Raw genomic sequence first — 17,248 nt, forward strand, 5'->3', positions numbered from 1 at the left:
GTGTCCAGAAAGCGATGTCTATTGTCTATCAAGAAAAGAAAAGGGGGGAAAAGCAACTAATTTAAATTCTCTTCATTCTTGCAGCATCTCTTTTCTTACTAGTTTGCATCTATTCGTTGCTTTGTACCCATGACAGGTACCAAATTCTTGCCTGTACATGTAACTATATATGGTTTGCAAAAGCTGGGAATGCAAGCTTTAAGTTAAAGGAGATATATCCCAGAATTCACTTCCAAATATTAACTTGTAATGCATCCCATACCTTTTCCTTTGCATGCTGCAACAACAATATGCAGCAACTCCTATTTTATGATACCTTACCCAAAATCTACTGCAGAATTCTTTTCTCATAAGAGTCTTTTCGCTATTCATTTTAAGAGATTTTTTCAAAGATATCCACATTTACTTTTCCATCTTACAAAATAGTTTTTTCAAGGGTTCATCGAGAGAACTAGTTTCCACAGTTGAGGGAAAGATGACAATGCTTAAAAACTTGCCTGAAGAAGTCTTTAATTTATGGAACAATTGGGAGATTCGAGGAATGGTTTTGCTTAGTCTCTTCCTACAAACCATCCTCATCATATTTGGGTCTCGGCGAAAGACCACTCGCAGAAGCTGGATCAGGATTCTCGTTTGGTCTGCATATCTATCAGCAGACATGGTGGCAACTGTTGCACTGGGTAATCTAGCCAGGAGCCAAGGAGATTCATCAGGTGACAGTTCAGAGAAAGCAAACAGTTCCATCCAGGCATTTTGGGCACCTTTTCTACTCCTGCACCTTGGTGGCCCGGACACAATCACTGCATACTCGATTGAAGATAACGAGTTGTGGTTAAGGCATTTACTTGGTCTTGTAGTCCAAGTCGGAGTGGCTTTTTATGTCTTCTCAAAGTCTTGGCCTAGCGGTATTCTCGCATTCATAGCGATCCCAATGTTCATTGTTGGCATTGTAAAATACGCAGAGAGGACTTGGGTGCTCTGGTCTTCATGCTCCAAGAGTCTGAAAAACTCTTCTATCTACGATTTTTCGGGTTCTTATAATCGTTCAAGAATATCAAAAACTCCTCCACAAGACCTCCAGGAAAATTGTCTTCTTCAAGCTTATGTTTTTTCTTATATATCCAAGTTAGTGATGCAGGATCTTGTCCCTGACATTCCTTCACTAATAAGAAGCAGGGAGCTGATTTCAAAAAATGAAGCAGACGGTGCCTTCAAGGTGGTAGAGGTTGAGCTTGGATTGATATATGATATGCTTTACACTAAAGCGCCTCTGATTTACTCCCGTGCCGGAATCATTCTTCGCTGTATCAGCTCTCTGCTCTCTGTTACTGCGTTTATTACCTTCCAGGTCATGATAGACAAGCATGACTACTCAACGGCCGACATTGCAGTGACGTATTTATTGTTTGCGGCCGCAGTTTTTCTCGAGTTCTATGCTTTTTTATGCCTTGTTTTGTCTGACTGGACAATGATTTGGTTGATTGATAAAGGAGGGAACGGCCTGACTAGTGCAACTTATTCTCAGCTAAGGAAGTTAACTAGAAGCGAGAGGTGGTCGAGATCCATATCACAGTATAACCTGATAAGCTCTTCCTTTGAAAGCGAGCCACCTAAATGCTTGGAATTGCTGGGAATCGATGAAATGATGAGGCAAATGCATGTGAATCGGAAAGATTTGAATGTTGGACTACAAGGTCTTATTTTCGGACATCTTCTAAAGAAAGCTGAGAAGATTAAGGAGGATTTGAATGTCTGTGATAAAAATGTCAGAAGTAAAATAATTGGTCAGAGGGGAGATGGTGTGCTAGAAAGAGAGGGAGTGTTACGGGACTTCAAGTGGTGCACGACTGAAGTAGAATTCAGTCGGAGCATTCTTGTCTGGCATCTCGCAACAGAGATTTGTTATCGTGCTGATAAAGATGAAAGCAATGTCTCCAAAGAATATGAAACAAGCAGATCCCTATCTGAATACATGATGTATCTTTTGGTGATGAGACCAAATATGCTCTCTAAAGGATTCGGTGATGAGGGATATCTAGAAACCTTGCGAGAATTGCGGGGTCTAAAAGATCGTGGTCCTGGTGATGAGGGATATCAGCGTATCTTGCGAGAATTGCGCAACAGTGAATCACCAGGATGGAATCGTTATGATGATGGATTGTTTCAACGTTACTGGAAAACAGAAAAGCCAGTGACACGTGGTGTATATGTGCTCGCCAGGCAATTGCTTTTATTGGAATCCAAGAAGCGATGGGAGACGATAAATGAAGTTTGGGTAGAAATGGTTGCATATGCAGCAGCTCAGTGTCCATGGAAAGAACATACTCAACAACTGAGAAGAGGTGGAGAGTTACTCACTCATGTCTCCCTTCTCATGCTACATCTTGGCTTGAGCGAACAGTACGAATATAAAAGATTAGGCGAGCTCATTTCTTATTTGAAAGAGGTAAGTATACCAAAAATCCTTCTCAAGTACCTCGATAGATAGATAATGCATTTTTTTAGGCGTCAGAATAAAATAACAAATCAGATTATTTCAATTTATATATGTTTGTTTAATTCATTATTTTGGAAATTCCATTTGAATGTTTTCATTTCTTTTTCTTCATTTTATTAATAAAGTGATTTTAATTGGATGTCATTTAATTTAAAACGGTTGGATGATGGTTAATATTAGATATTTGCTTTTGTTGATGCCTTTGTGTTTAAGAAAAATTTGAAATAAATGATTAATATTAGATATTTGCTTTTATTAACTGATAACTACTCCAATTTCTAACAATAAATTGATTGATTTTTCGCCGTAATCTTCAACAAAAACAAAAAGGAGGAGAAAGAAGAATATTTCAACGCTAGAGACAAATATATGGAAGGTGCAGCCATGTCAGGGTCGAATCTTGGTGAGGTATGTTCCACTTTCATCTCAATACTTTAAAACCTTCCAATTTACCCTATAGTTTTTTTAAATAGTTTCCATTTTTTTTGTTTTTTTAAATAACTATCAAAACTTTCAATTTTCCTTACATTTCTCTTTTACTACCTCTCATATACCCACTCTCATATACCCATAGATGTTATTATTTGCATAAAAACACTTAAAAACATTTCCAAAAAAACATATATTCAAAAACCAATTTTAAACAGTAAGCTTTTTAACGATTAGGGTAACATTGGTAATTTTAAAAACTAGAGGGATAATATTAAAAACGTTTAAGCTATATGAGTATAAGCATAACATTAATTAATCTATAGATACAAAAATAAAATTTACCAGATAATATTTTGTATATCATATATGTTATTCAATATATTCATTACAGGCACCGTGCTTGCAGATGACAATAAATTACCATCGAATCTAATTTTAGTTTTCCATACTTATCTTTATTGGATAAAGATTTTTACAGATTTGAATAATCAAACCTTAAATATCATCAAGATTATAGATCTAAAGATGAAATTAAAATTTAATAAAAAGACGAGGGATCAAAATTAAAAATCAAAACATTGATGGTCAAAACTTAAATATCATTAAATATCGAATTGAAGGTCATAATTAAAAGGAAAAATTAAATTCATAAAAGAATTAAAAAAATAAAAGAATACCAATTTCAAATGAACTTAATGATGATGGATGAGATTTTGTTTTTAAATGTCTGAAGCCAACCGGGTCCAACTATAAAAACTAGTGACATGGATCATGAGGCCGTATCACAACATAAAAGGCAAATTAAAAAAAATAACAATGCAAAATCCCCAACCAACCAAAATAATTAGAGATAAACTTGAAAAAACAAATTAAAAAAAGAAGTGGTTTAAAAAATATTGATTTGAAAAAAAAGAGAACTAAATTTGACACAAAAAGAAAATAAAAGCAAATTATAAGGGATGAAATTGAAAAACAATTTCAATAAAAAAATGATAAGAACAACTAAAAATAACAATCAAAATAGTAGGGACTATATTTGATACAAAAATAAAATGTCAAGGGATGCAATTCAAAGACAAATTAATTCAATCAAGGATTCAAGATCAAACACACCATAATTAAAAGAAATACCAAATCCAATACAAAAAATCAAGTATAAAGGGATGAAATAAAAAAAAAATAACTCAATAAATGATTCAAGACCAAATACATTGCAATTAAAAGAATGATAACCAAATCTTATATAAAAATAAAGTGTCAAGGAATAAAATTAAAAAAAAATTTGCTCAATAAATAGTTAAAGATCAAATACATTGTAATCAAAAGAATGAAAACATAATTTAACTTAACAAATAAATAGCCATACTTTTTTCTTCTTTTATTTTTGCAATGGTTAGCATGGTTTTGTAGGAGGAGAGAGAAGAGAGGGAGGGAGGGAAAAACTCACGGCCGGTGCTCCTCCGCATCACGGCCACGAACACGCACCTCACTTACATGATGGGGATGATAAGGTGCATCGAACACCTCCCTGAAAAGCAGAATTGAGTGCAATTTGGGCGCCACATGCACCTCTCAAAGAGTGTCGGCAGCGCCCACTTGTTAGCTCGTCTGAAGCATACATAAACTACCTCTAAATTTAAATAATAATTTATGCATGTTAAAATACTCAAACACCCTTGACTCTACTTAAGAATTACAACAAAACCATATCAAAAAAGATAAAAAGATAAAAACACCCTCACTAATTTTTTTTAATTTTTTCAAAGTCATATGGTTATGTTGTAATTTTACTGTTAAAAAAAATAAAAAATAAAAGACTGAGAAGCCCCTCTGCCAATGTTATAGGATATGAATGTAAACACATTGTTTTTGTTTTGCAAAAGACAAAAGAGCTCTTTTTCCGAAGCATAATTTTTCTTGTTTTTAAATGCATATCAGTTATGACACTGCAGCAAAACAAACATGTCCGGATCATTTCGTCCTTAATAAATTTTATAATGATTCCTCTAATTACAATTACAAGTATAACCATTTTTTTAATAAAGGTAAAAGAGTAAAAACAATGTGTCTTGAAGCATAATGAATCACTGGTATCTTTTTAGTATTTTTTTGTAATATTATCCTACGAGATTTTCTCCCTTTTTATTTCAAATGAAAGGACAAATTGAAGACTAGTCAATTTTCCATGCTTTATACTTTGCCACTCTTTCTCTTCCGCTAAATTCAATGTCCAAGGTCTTTAATAGTCTGTCGACTAACTAATAATCTGAATATTATAAGCTATTTTTTATGCCATAAGATTCACGTTGTGCTGTTTTATTTTTAGAAATACCTTACGCACATTTTCTTTATCCAGTGTTGCATCAGTTTTTACACCGCACATTCTTTTATTTAAACCTTGTTTATTTTTATATTTTAAAAGTATTTTAAAAAAAATAAAAAAATTTTATTTCAAATATTTTTAGATTATTTTGATATGCTGATGTTAAAAATAATTTTTAAAAAATAAAAAAAATATTATTTTAATATATTTTTCAATAAAAAAATATTTTAAAAAATAATTATTATAACATTTTCAAACACCACTAACAAGGTTGCATTTAATTTGCTTACTTCGAAGTTCGAACATCATGCATGCATATAAAACAAGATTGTAAGTGGCAAGTTTTAATCAATTAATATCAGGAACCTCTATATTTATTGAAACGAAAAATTAAATTGAAATTCATGAGACTCCTGATTTCTATTTTTAAATAAGAATAATTTGCATTGATGAATCAAAAAATTATTAATTACTCATGTCGAGTTAACAATTTTGCTATTTTGAAGGAGTTGGAAGAACTTAAAAAGATTGTAGCAGATACAAAGCGAGAGCTTGAGCAACTGAGATCTTCTTTAACTGCATCAACTCCACAACAAGGAATTGATTCATTTCCAAGGAGTTTGCCAGCACAAACTGATGGTCAAGGGATTGGTCAACCACCATCAAATAATGATATCAGTTTAAGCATGGAATAAAAAGTAGTAGCTTTTATTATGCTTTGTCCATAATTATTTAAGTGAATAAACTTAAATAAGTTCCTACTAGTAACAGTACTATTGGGCTTCATTTTGCATGCATGTATTGAAAAAATTACGAAGTTTCTATGAGTTCACAAAATTATGATATTTAATATATCAATTTAAGAACATGTAAACAACGATCAATTTGTTCTTAAGTACTGGTTGCTGGCATGAGTCGTCAACAGAGGATTTTTTGAGAGATTATAGGATTTTTTTGGAGAATAGAGAATGCAGTTGTGAAGGGATGACTATTAATTCAATGGATGCAAAGTAACTGCATCATATTTTCAACGGCGAAAGCCGAATGGGATGCTATCGCTGCAATATATTTTGATGGCGCTGACATCTCACAAGCTTATGATCTAAAAAAGAACATAATGAGACTTAAAACAAGTTTGGAGGATAAACATACTACAACAATTTTCAATGTCTATGGAGAGAAATTGATTTTTGCCGCCGAAATCCAATGAAATGTGAGGTTGATTTACAAAGATATAATTCTATTTTACAGTAGTATAGAGTTTACACATTCTTAGATGAACTAGATAATCCTCTTGACAAAATTAATACAGTGACATATCTATGTACAGGGGTAAAAGAATGACACTTTCACCCTGTTTTTCACTGTACAACACTTTATTAGTTCTATCTCTTTAAAATAAATTATTATCTATAGGCCTAGCTCTGAGAAATTGATGTGCCTGTATGTTTCATAATATTTTCAAATAAAGTGTTTTTATTATTATTAACATGGGTATCTAGCTAGCTTCCGCGCACCTCGACTAATCTCACGGGCCCTAAAGTTAACGACCATGTAAACCTCCAGTGACCCTGAGATTTGTGGGATTCGAATTAGTGATCTCTGGAGAACAAACTCAAGATCTGACCAATTAAGCTACACCCTTCAGAGTTAAATAAAGTGCTCTTTTCTTTTTAGATTAACGTGACTGTCCGGGTTAGCTTGCACGCACCTCGACTAATCCCACAGGTCTTAAAGTTAACGATCGTATAAACTTCTAATAGCTCTAAAATTTATTGTTTTCTATATATATATATATATATATATATATATATATATATATATATATATATATAAAGAAAAAGAAATATTGTGATTAATTCTTGTTAGGTGCTTAAGGAAAAAGGAACATCATATTCCCAGAAATGAAGTCAAAAGATATGACTCATTACTGCACTGATGTTCAGTGTTCCAACCTTAAAACAGAAAGCAAACTCTGTCTATGAAGAAAAGAAAATGCAATTAATTTAAAGTTTCTTCATCCTTGTAAACTGCTTTCTATAGTGCCAGGGAAGGAGTGGAATACTCACCAGCAAAAAACAAAATAATAATAATAATAATAATAATAATAAAAAGTGGAAGAGAAGAGAAGGGAATGGCTAGTAATTAATTATTTGCCAGCAGAGATGGCTTGCGTAGACACTAGATAGAGGAGGTAAAACACAGACCAGAAATGAGCGACGAGCCGGCTGGCTGGGGCGGCTATCCTTTTGGTTTGGTGCACGGTTTGGAAGAAAAACTGGTATTTATATTTTTTTTAAGAGCTGGTTCAACCAGTTTGGTCTGGCTCATTAGGTTTTAGAATTTTAAAACCAAAACCAAACAGTATTGGATTTTTTTAGTTTTTTAATTGATTAATTCGGTTTTTTTTCAGTTTCATTTTTTAATTAAATTTTTTTAATTTTCTCAATTTAATAAATTTTTTAGTTTTAATTCTCACCCCTATCACTGGCGGCAATGCTAAGTAATCATTAGTATTGGATGAATTTTTATATAAAAAAATCATTTTACTAAGTGTCCAAAGTGTTTTTAGATTTTTTTATTTTAAATTAATATTTTTTTAATATTTTTAAATTATTTTGTGGTGCTATATCAAAAATAAATTTTAAAAAATAAAAATTTTTATTTCAATATATTTTTAAATAAAAATAATTTAAAAATTAATTATTATTATTATAATCCAAAACATGCTATAAATTGTTTACCGACTACTTTCACTGGCAGTATTTTTGGGTAAGGTATCAACAAATAAAAATGATCGTAGAACATGTCATATCAAGGGAAAAAAAAGAAAAGAAAAGAAAAGAAAAGGCTATGCATTAAATTATTACCTTCCTTCCTTCCTTCCTTTCTTCTTCTTCTCTTTTGTTTTTTAATATAAAACGACAAATAGATTAAACTAAGCAAAAGAAGGTGGCTTATTATGATTAAATATTTTTTTAAAAGTATTTTTTTATTTAAAAATATATTAAAATAATTTTTAAGATTTTTTTATGTTTGATATTAACATATCAAAATAATTAGAAAACATTAAAAAATCATCAATTTAATATTTTTTTAAACCAAATAAACTCAAATGCAATTACAAATACAAAAACAAACATTAACTAAGACAATGGCTAGAGAACAAACAAAACAAAGAGTAGTAAAAAAAGGAAAATTAGATGGATTCATGTGGTTTGGTATTTTTTTTACATTATTTCTATTATTTTATATTTTAGGTTAGTTTTTTAGTCTATTTAAAGGCATTGTAAACCTTAGAAGATTTTATGATGCTCAAGCTATAACTAGTGGTATTTTATTAGTCACTCTATGAGTTTTACTTTGAAAAAAAAGACATATACAAAAAGAAGAGAGAAAATAAAATTCATGTCCCACCAAAAATAATAAGAACACCTATATATAGGATTTCTCTCTCTTATTTTATCTATTTCTATTTAATAATAGGTTTCAAAGAGTAACTCATAGAATATCAGTAGTTATAGATTAAACACCATAAAATTTCTCATAAGCCTCCTAGAGAGGCAAAATTTGTTAGATTAATATTTTAAAAATAAAAATAAAATTTTAAGGTTCTTTTTGTTTTAACCCCATTTCATCATATTCAAGATGATTTTTTTCAATATTAAAATGATGACATATTTGATCAACTGTGGCTTTGCGACTTAACCTGTCAAATTCATGGTTTGAGTTAAGAAATCTACTAAGTCTAAGAACTTTGTTATTTAAAACTACTTTTTACTTAATTATATGATAATAAAAATAAATAAATAAAAATTATAAAATTAAGCACCAATCAAATATCGTGATGTTTGTTTGGGATCATGATAATATGATATAAAGCAAACCAAAAGAAATTAAAAAAGGCTTGTGTGTGGGCCTATAAAAGTAGGCTTGTACATGATTAGTACTTAAAAGTGCATTCTCATTAAGGCTTTATATCATTATATTGCACTTAAAGTATCATTAAATTCCTTATCTTAAGCATGTTTTATAATAACAAGTCTGATAATATAAGATAGCTTTAATTTATGGTAAATGTTCATTTTAAATACAGGCATATCTCACAATTCAAAAGATTGATCGATGTGATTAACTATTAAAAGTGAAAGGACAAAGAAAGGGCTAAGCATAGAAAAGAAATGTTGGTTCAATTCAAATTGGAATATCATTCAGTCATTGGGTCATATTTGGAGCTGTAGATCTTGGCTTTCAGTTTGGTTTATATGGATAGAAAGCTAAGATATAGGCCTAAAATATTTATGAGAGTCCAAGACTCAATTTGCCATTTTGGAGTCCAAATCTTAGCATCAAAAGAGAAGTCTGAATCTGTCCTGCAACCTAGACATTGTTCAGTGTTCAGTCCATATCTCGAGTTCTAGAAGCTCAAATGCGCTCATTATTCTTTTGGTGGAAAGATGAGACAAATTGCTACAACTTTATTAAAGATCACTTTATCAAATTCTGATGTTAGCAATGACATTTCATCCAGACAAGAGCTTGAGGGCTATTCACCACGTCCACCAGAAGTACTACTCAGTATTTTAGTCATATCTCGATCTATAGTGATCCAAATAACGTCAAATTTAGCGGGTGGAAAGATAAGACAATTTAAAACAACTTTCATGAAGAACACTTTGCTAAATTCTGATTGCATCAATGTCATTTCATCCAATCCAAATGCTTGAGTGCTGCTGTTCACTAAGTCCACTAAATCAATAGTTAGTCACTATATCAATAATCAATTACCAAATGAATAGTTCTTTTAGCCTATAAAAGAAGGCATTTGCCATTCATTTAGACATCTTGATTTTCAGATTAAGATCATTTTCTTGCTTTCTCTTTTTGTAATGTTCAAGTTTTCTTTCAAGTTATATTAATCTCTTGTTTATACTTTTCATTTCTTTTACTACTCTTAGTTAACTTATATCATAATTATATTCTTATCTTGTTTATTTATGTTCTTCTCATTCATTATGTCTAGCTAAGTTAATTATGTCAGGGTGAAGTTAGAATAAGCATAATATAAACTCAACACGGACTTCAATGCTTATATCCAAGAAAGTTTGTTATTAATATGTCTTATCTTTTTATCTTACTAATTCTTAATACCTTGCTTATTAAATGATTAATCTAGATTTGTGTTATATAATACTTGGTACATCAAATGTTTGATCCTTCATAGTCTTCGGCCGACATCGTTGTTATAAGAGGAACTTGATTTGTTGTTAACATAAGTTAGCAACATGAATGTCTGTTGATATTTATAAGTATGGTGTTACAAAAATAAGATAATTAATATGATCATGTTAATAATTTATAATGAGTTTATACTTTACTTATTTCTAATACCATAAGTGGATCTTCTAACCTTGACATCTGTTTTTATCATTGTTTAATCCTCACATTAATCTTACATTTTAAAGATCTCTTTAATTTTTAAATAAAATATATATATTATTTATATAGTTGATCTCCATGTGGTCCGACCTCGGTCTTGCCGGGTTATTTATTACTTTGATACTCCTATACTTGAGATACGATATCAACTCTTTGATCGTGTCAGTGCATATTCAAAATCAAGCAAATATTGAATTTTTTTAAAGATAAAAAAGAGAGGGGGAGAGAGAAAGAAGGAAAAGACAAGGTATTGTTGGGTCTCACAAGAGTGACCCATTTGATAAAGGCTTGTGTGTGGGCTTGCAAAGATAGGCTCGTACATTTGAAAATATAAAGGCAGACAACACGTCGTCTGATTTTGCTTAGATTTCGGGTATTATAGTGGCTAGAAAATCATAATTGAATTTTTTTTACCTAAAAATCTTTTTTCAACCCATTTTGTACCTAAAAAATCTTGAAAACACCATAGAACCCTGACAAACCAATCAGTGACTTCAAAAAACCAAAAAACGATCATAAAACCTGAAATCAACTCAAAACCAAAAATATTTTCAAGCTCAGATTTATTTCTTAGATAATTTCAAGGTAAAAAAACACCTAAGGTGAATTTTCATCACCAAATAGAACTATTTAGTACCAAGATCTATTGTTTTGATGGTTAGAATATGTATAAATAATAATTTTCTCTCTCTATCACTGAAATCTGGCAACTTTCTCTCTCATTTTAATTAATCTAGAAACTAATAAATAAAAAAAATAAAATTTTACACCAAAATTGATTTAAAAAAAAACGTAAAAAGTTATAGGGTCCCAATTATTATAATTCATAAAGAATAAGGACTAAGTTGAATATTTCATAAAAATTTCAAAAACACCACCCATCTCCTCCTCGTGTTTCACTTTAAATCATTTTTTTAATTTTTTTTTCTTAACAATTTTAGCTAAATTAATTTTAAATTAGGTCCTTAAAGGGAAGAATTAAAAAAAAATGAAAACAAAAAAAAATTCTTAGACACAGTAAATTCGGTGCCACTTTAATCAATTGTTTTTTAATTTTGTCTTTTCTAAACATTTTTAGCTAAATTAGCTTTAAATTAGGTTGTTAAAGGGCAGAATTAAAAAAAAAAAAAACACTTGGGCACAGTAAATCCGGTTTACTTAATTAATAAGTAAAGGTCGTCACATATTCAAACCTTTGGGGAGTTTAGCGCTAAAACATGATATTGATATTCAGAATTCCTTCTTTTAATTAAGAGTCCAAAAAGCTCTGTCTATTGTCTATCCAGAAAAGAAAAGGAGTGAAAACAACAACTGTAAAGTCTCTTTATTACTGTTTAGCGTCTCTTCATTCCTTCGTATTCAAGCCAAGTACCAAATTCTTACTTGTATATGTAACTATGGTTTGCAAAAGCTGGCCATGCAAGCTTTTCACTATCCGTTTTCAGATTTTTTTTAGAGATATCCACTTTCACTTTTCGTCTTACAGAACAGTTTCTTCAGGGTTCATCGAGAGAAACTAGTTTCCACTGCTGAGGAAAACATACAATGCTTAAGCAATTCCCTGAAGAAGTCTTAAATTTGTGGAACAATTGGGAGATTCGAGGAATGGTTTTGCTTAGTCTCTTACTACAAACCATCCTCATCGTATTTGGTTCTCGACGTAAGACCATTGCCAGAAACTGGATCAGGATTCTCGTTTGGTCTGCATACCTATCAGCAGACATGGTGGCAACTGTTGCCCTGGGTAATCTAGCCAAGAGCCAAGGAGATTCATCAGGTGACGGTTCTAAAAAAGCAAACAATTCCATCCAGGCATTTTGGGCACCTTTTCTACTCCTGCACCTTGGAGGCCCGGACACAATCACTGCATACTCGATTGAAGATAACGAGTTGTGGTTAAGGCACTTACTTGGTCTTGTAGTCCAAGTCGGAGTGGCTTTCTATGTCTTCTCAAAGTCTTGGCCTAGCGGTATCCTCGCATTCATAGCGATTCCACTGTTCATTGTTGGCATTGTAAAGTACGCAGAGAGGACTTGGGTGCTCTGGTCTTCATGCTCCAAGAGTTTGAAAAACTCTAATCTCTTTGATTTTTGGCGTTCTTATCATCTGAAGAGAATAAAAGAAATTGGTCTACGAGCTCTGCAGGGAAACTATCTTCGTCAAGCTTATATTTTTTCTTATATATCCAGGTCTATGATGCAGGATCTTGTCCCTAGCCTTGTGGATCTAATGCTCAGCCAGTTGCTTATGTCCAAATATTCCGCTGGCGGTGCCTTCAAGGTGGTAGAGAATGAGCTTGGATTAATATATGATATGCTTTATACTAAAGCGCCCCTGATTTACTCTCGTGCCGGGATCATTCTTCGCTCTATCAGCTTTCTGCTCACTTTCACTGCGTTTATTACCTTCGAAGTCAAGACTGAGAAGCATGCCTACTCAACGATCGACTTTACAATCACGTATTTATTGTTTGTTGCCGCTGTTTTTCTCGAGTTTTATGCTTTTTTATGCCTTGTTTTGTCTGACTGGACACTGATTTGGTTGACTGCTGAAGGAGGGAACGCCCTGACTAGTGCTCTTTATTCTCTGATAAGGAAGTTAACTAGAAGCGAGAGGTGGTCGAGATCCATATCACAGTATAACCTGATAAGCTCTTCCATTGAAAGCAAGCCACCTAAATGCTTGGAATTTCTGGGAATCGATGAAATGATGAGGCAGATGAATGTGAATCGGAAAGAGATGAATGGTGGACTGCAAGGTTTTATTTTCGGACACCTCCAAAAGAACTCTCTGAAGATTAAGGAAAATTTCAATTTCATTGATAAGAATTTCAGAAGAAAAATAATTGGTCAGAGAGGAGATGGCGTGCTGGAAAGAGAGGGACTGTTACAGGACTTGAAGTGGAGCACAACTGAAGTGGAATTCAGTCGAAGCATTCTTGTCTGGCATCTCGCAACAGAGATTTGTTATTGTGTTGATAAAGATGCAAACAATGTCCCCTCAGAATATGAAACAAGCAGATGCCTATCTGAATACATGATGTATCTTTCGGTGATGAGACCAGATACACTCTCCCAAGGATTCGGTGATGAGGGATATCTACATTCCTTGCGAGACTTGGATAGCATAAGCAAGGGGGAAGCTCCCACTAAAAGCCCGGCGGCGACAAGCAGGGAGGAAGTTGTAGATGCAATTCTGTTCTACTATGAATCATATGTTATTGATGATATACGGTTTCAATTTCGCTGGAAAGAAACCAAGTCAGCGGTAGCTGGTGGGGATAGGCTCGCCAAGCAATTGCGTTTGCTGGGATTTAAGAAGCGATGGGAGATAATCGAAGAAGTTTGGATGGAAATGCTTGCTTATGCAGCAGCTCATTGTCCATGGAAAGAACACGCTCAACAACTGAGAAGAGGTGGAGAGTTGCTCACCCATGTCTGCTTTCTCATGCTACATCTTGGTTTGAGCGAACAGTATGAATACAATTCATTAAAAGACGACATGCGTGGTCATGATCTGGAATTGCCATGGGTAAGTCTACCAAAAATCTTTCTCGAGTACATTAGCTCCATCGATTACCATGTATTGATCTTTGTGTCTGAGAAAACTATGGAATAAATTATTAATATTAGATATTTGATTATGTTAACTGATGACCACTTTACTTCTTGACAACAATCGGGATGATGTTTCACCGCAATTTTCAACAAAAAATATAAAGGAGGAAGAAGAATATCGTGAGGCCATTGATAGATATTTGAGAGGTAATGCAGACATGTCACTGTCAAGTTCCAATGAGGTATGATGCCAATTTCCTTTCTCGCCATCCTTTTCCTCAAGTAAAGTGTAGAATGGAACAGTGCAAAGCCAACCATTTATATGCTCAATGCCTTTTTACTGTTTGGACTCTACGGCTATAGAGTCAAACTTTTAATGTTTATTGTTAGAAAAGTTCGTTTGAAAAATAATTCATAGTTAAAAGAAAGTTTTATTTTGGTTTTTAGTAAAGTATTTTTTTTATTTTAAGTAGAATTTGTTTTTTAAAAGTTGTGAAAATTTTAAAAATATTTTATTATTTTTTAATTATATCAAATTTAATCTTTAATCTTTTGATTGCTATATATTTTATTTTATTTTTTTAATTTTTTTTAGATTTTAATTTAATTTTTTTTATACCTACTTTGATTTTTTTTATTGTTATTTATTTTTTTTAATTGAAATTTTTTTATTTTAATATTTAATTTATCATAAAAAAATTGTTTAATTTTAAACCAAGTTACATGACTGATAAAATCATCACGAGATGCAACCCTCTTGGGCATGGCAATAGAGGTCTACCTCTTACCTCCACGATTCCTTCTAAATTTTATACTTGCCTTCACATTCATAGAAATTAATTTTCAATCCTCTATATTTATTTTTATTGGAGGTAGACTTTTAATAAAGATCCATATAATTTTTAGCTTGGTCTGTATTATTCCTTAAATAAAATACATTGTTCATAAAAAATCTGGCAATTATTCATGCTGAGTTCCAAAATTACAACTATTTTGAAGGAGGTGAAAGAACTGAAAAGGATGGTAGCATATAAAGACGAAGAGCTTGAGCGTAAAGAGCGAGAGCTTGAGCAGTTGAGGTCTTTTTTAGTTGCATCAACTCCATAGCATGGGATTCATGCTCTTTAAGGAAGCTCACCAGCATGCACAAACTGATGATCAAGGGATTATTCAATCTTTATCAAATAATAAGATGAGTTGAGTCTTCAAATAAGAGTACTATGTTGTATCCGTATATAGTCAGAAAAAACATGAGCAAAACATTTGTGTTTATCAATTGAAGAATAAAAATACTAATTTATTAATATCATAATTACTTCTCTGAAAATGAGAATTTTTTTTTTTTTTTGGCCAGTTTAGCTTAGAATTTCTTGAGAAGGAATGTGGTGAACTGAGTATCTCTCTGCGTTTGGGTTTAAAGGCTCATTTTGTATTTTTTTTTTTTTATAAATTTAATCTCGTGATTCTAATTTTAATAACACTAGAGTGATGGTCCGCCCATCGTGGGCCACACCATATTTTTTCTGTAGTGTTTTTAATGAAGTAAGAAAAGCCTAAGATTCAGGTCTTTGACTTAAATCTTCAAGCAATCTTCAAGCTTGAAATCCTAAAACAATCTTTAAATACTCTCTCTCCCTCTCCAGATTCCTTCAAATCCACTTATCCACCACAAACCCATTTCAAGAACCTCCCATAAATCAAAAGAAACCCAAATTTGATGAAACCAAATCGCATTTAATCGATCACTGAGGGAGGTAGACTTCATGATGGTGATCTGATGTGGGTAACGGCAGTGGTTGTTCACTGTCTTCCTCCATCTGCACCTCTTATTGCCACTATTTTTGGTGGGTTTTAACGCTGGTCGTGGTGCCGAGGCTTCAGAATTGTGGTGGCTGTGCTTTTTTTTTTTTTTTTTTCCAGGGTGATTAAGCACGAAAGATGAGGGGAAGAGAAGGAATTTTTCTTTTAGAATGAAGGTTTTTTTTTAATTTAATATATTAAAATGATAGTTTTTATTTTTAAAATTTATTTTTGATAATAGTATATTAAAATATTAAAAAAATTAATTTCTAATTTTCCGGCTGCCCAGAGCAGTAATGCTACGCGCAAACTTGCCCAATGTTTTCAAACACTTTTTGGTTTTTACCTTTCTTTGGAATGGCTACATCTCAAGCAGCTCTCCTCTCACACACAGGTTATTCCTGTAAAAATTATCAGGTCCAAGACAGGAGAGGTGCCAAGAAGCAGAGCTTAATATGACAATCCATTAACGTAAGAAAAGCCAGCCTCCTCTGATACTTCACATGTCAATCCGTTTATTCAACTGGACAAGGTAAGCTGCCTTGTTTCTGATCTGCTATACATCTGGATAGATATATAGTAGATAATTATATAACTATTATTCTTGTTTCAATGTCAAAGCGTACTTCATCGTATTCATGCAATTACTTTTCCATGACATTTGATGTGTCTATCAAGCCACCTTACAATGCTCATCACTCTCATTTTAATTGTTGATTTGGTACCATTGTCCTTGCATTGCTGCTATAACAGGCATGAAGCTCTTCTTGAAATCTTTTCGATGCGGAATTTTAATCAGGAACATCTTTTCTTGAGTTGCCATCTAACATGGTACAGGCAAAGGATTCCGAGTTATACAAGCCAGTATTGATGGAGTCTTACACCTCACCAGGTAGGTTCTTGCAAAATTTTCAATGTACCTATTGAGTTGAATAGTTTTGAAAATGTTCTTAAGAAATACTATTGATGATTCCATTGCCCATGTATCAGGGGCTTCATATACTGCAGTAGTTTTCTGGTTTGAATTGCTAGTAGTCGCATTGAGGTTCAAGTGTAGTCTTACACATCATCAGGTACATTTTCTCTGTTTTGAGGTTGCAGTATTGATAATACACCAATCCAAGGGTAAATGTGAGCTACAGATTCAAACCTTTCGGGAGTTCAGTGCTCAAACATCATATTCCGAGAAATGAAGTCAAA

At 32.4% G+C, this 17,248-nt stretch overlaps 2 protein-coding genes across 4 annotated transcripts in view; both read left to right on the top strand.

The window, feature by feature from the left end:
* LOC7456657 (uncharacterized) overlaps positions 1–17,248 on the top strand; it is a 50,617-nt gene that overhangs the window by 25,948 nt on the left and 7,421 nt on the right. Inside the window, exons 3-5 of one of the 3 annotated variants that reach the window (XM_052447692.1) lie at positions 1,552–2,446; positions 2,828–2,905; positions 5,759–6,174. The exons of 1 other annotated variant lie outside the window; for it this stretch is intronic. In XM_052447692.1, the coding sequence (XP_052303652.1) occupies positions 1,552–2,446; positions 2,828–2,905; positions 5,759–5,947 (1,162 nt within the window). In that variant the 3' untranslated portion in view covers positions 5,948–6,174. Of the gene's footprint in view, positions 1–128; positions 2,447–2,827; positions 2,906–5,758; positions 6,175–17,248 lie in introns of those variants that run through there. One more of the 3 variants, XM_024586474.2, reaches the window with a different exon arrangement.
* Positions 12,135–15,554, top strand: LOC7457610 (uncharacterized). The gene is made up of 3 exons (XM_024586217.2): positions 12,135–14,222; positions 14,413–14,490; positions 15,248–15,554. The coding sequence occupies exons 1-3, from the start codon at positions 12,237–12,239 to the stop codon at positions 15,353–15,355; spliced, it is 2,172 nt and encodes a 723-aa protein (XP_024441985.1). The 5' UTR covers positions 12,135–12,236; the 3' UTR covers positions 15,356–15,554.

This window comes from Populus trichocarpa, chromosome 15 (genome assembly GCF_000002775.5).
Source record: "Populus trichocarpa isolate Nisqually-1 chromosome 15, P.trichocarpa_v4.1, whole genome shotgun sequence".
NCBI classification, from domain to species: domain Eukaryota; kingdom Viridiplantae; phylum Streptophyta; class Magnoliopsida; order Malpighiales; family Salicaceae; genus Populus; species Populus trichocarpa.

Excerpts from the sequence above, each read along its gene's own strand:
- LOC7457610 (XM_024586217.2), top strand. The coding sequence starts at position 12,237 with ATGCTTAAGCAATTCCCTGAAGAAGTCTTAAATTTGTGGAACAATTGG. Across the intron at positions 14,223-14,412 it reads ATGATCTGGAATTGCCATGG|GAGGAAGAAGAATATCGTGA; the intron begins GTAAGTCTACCA and ends AAAAATATAAAG. Across the intron at positions 14,491-15,247 it reads CACTGTCAAGTTCCAATGAG|GAGGTGAAAGAACTGAAAAG; the intron begins GTATGATGCCAA and ends ACTATTTTGAAG.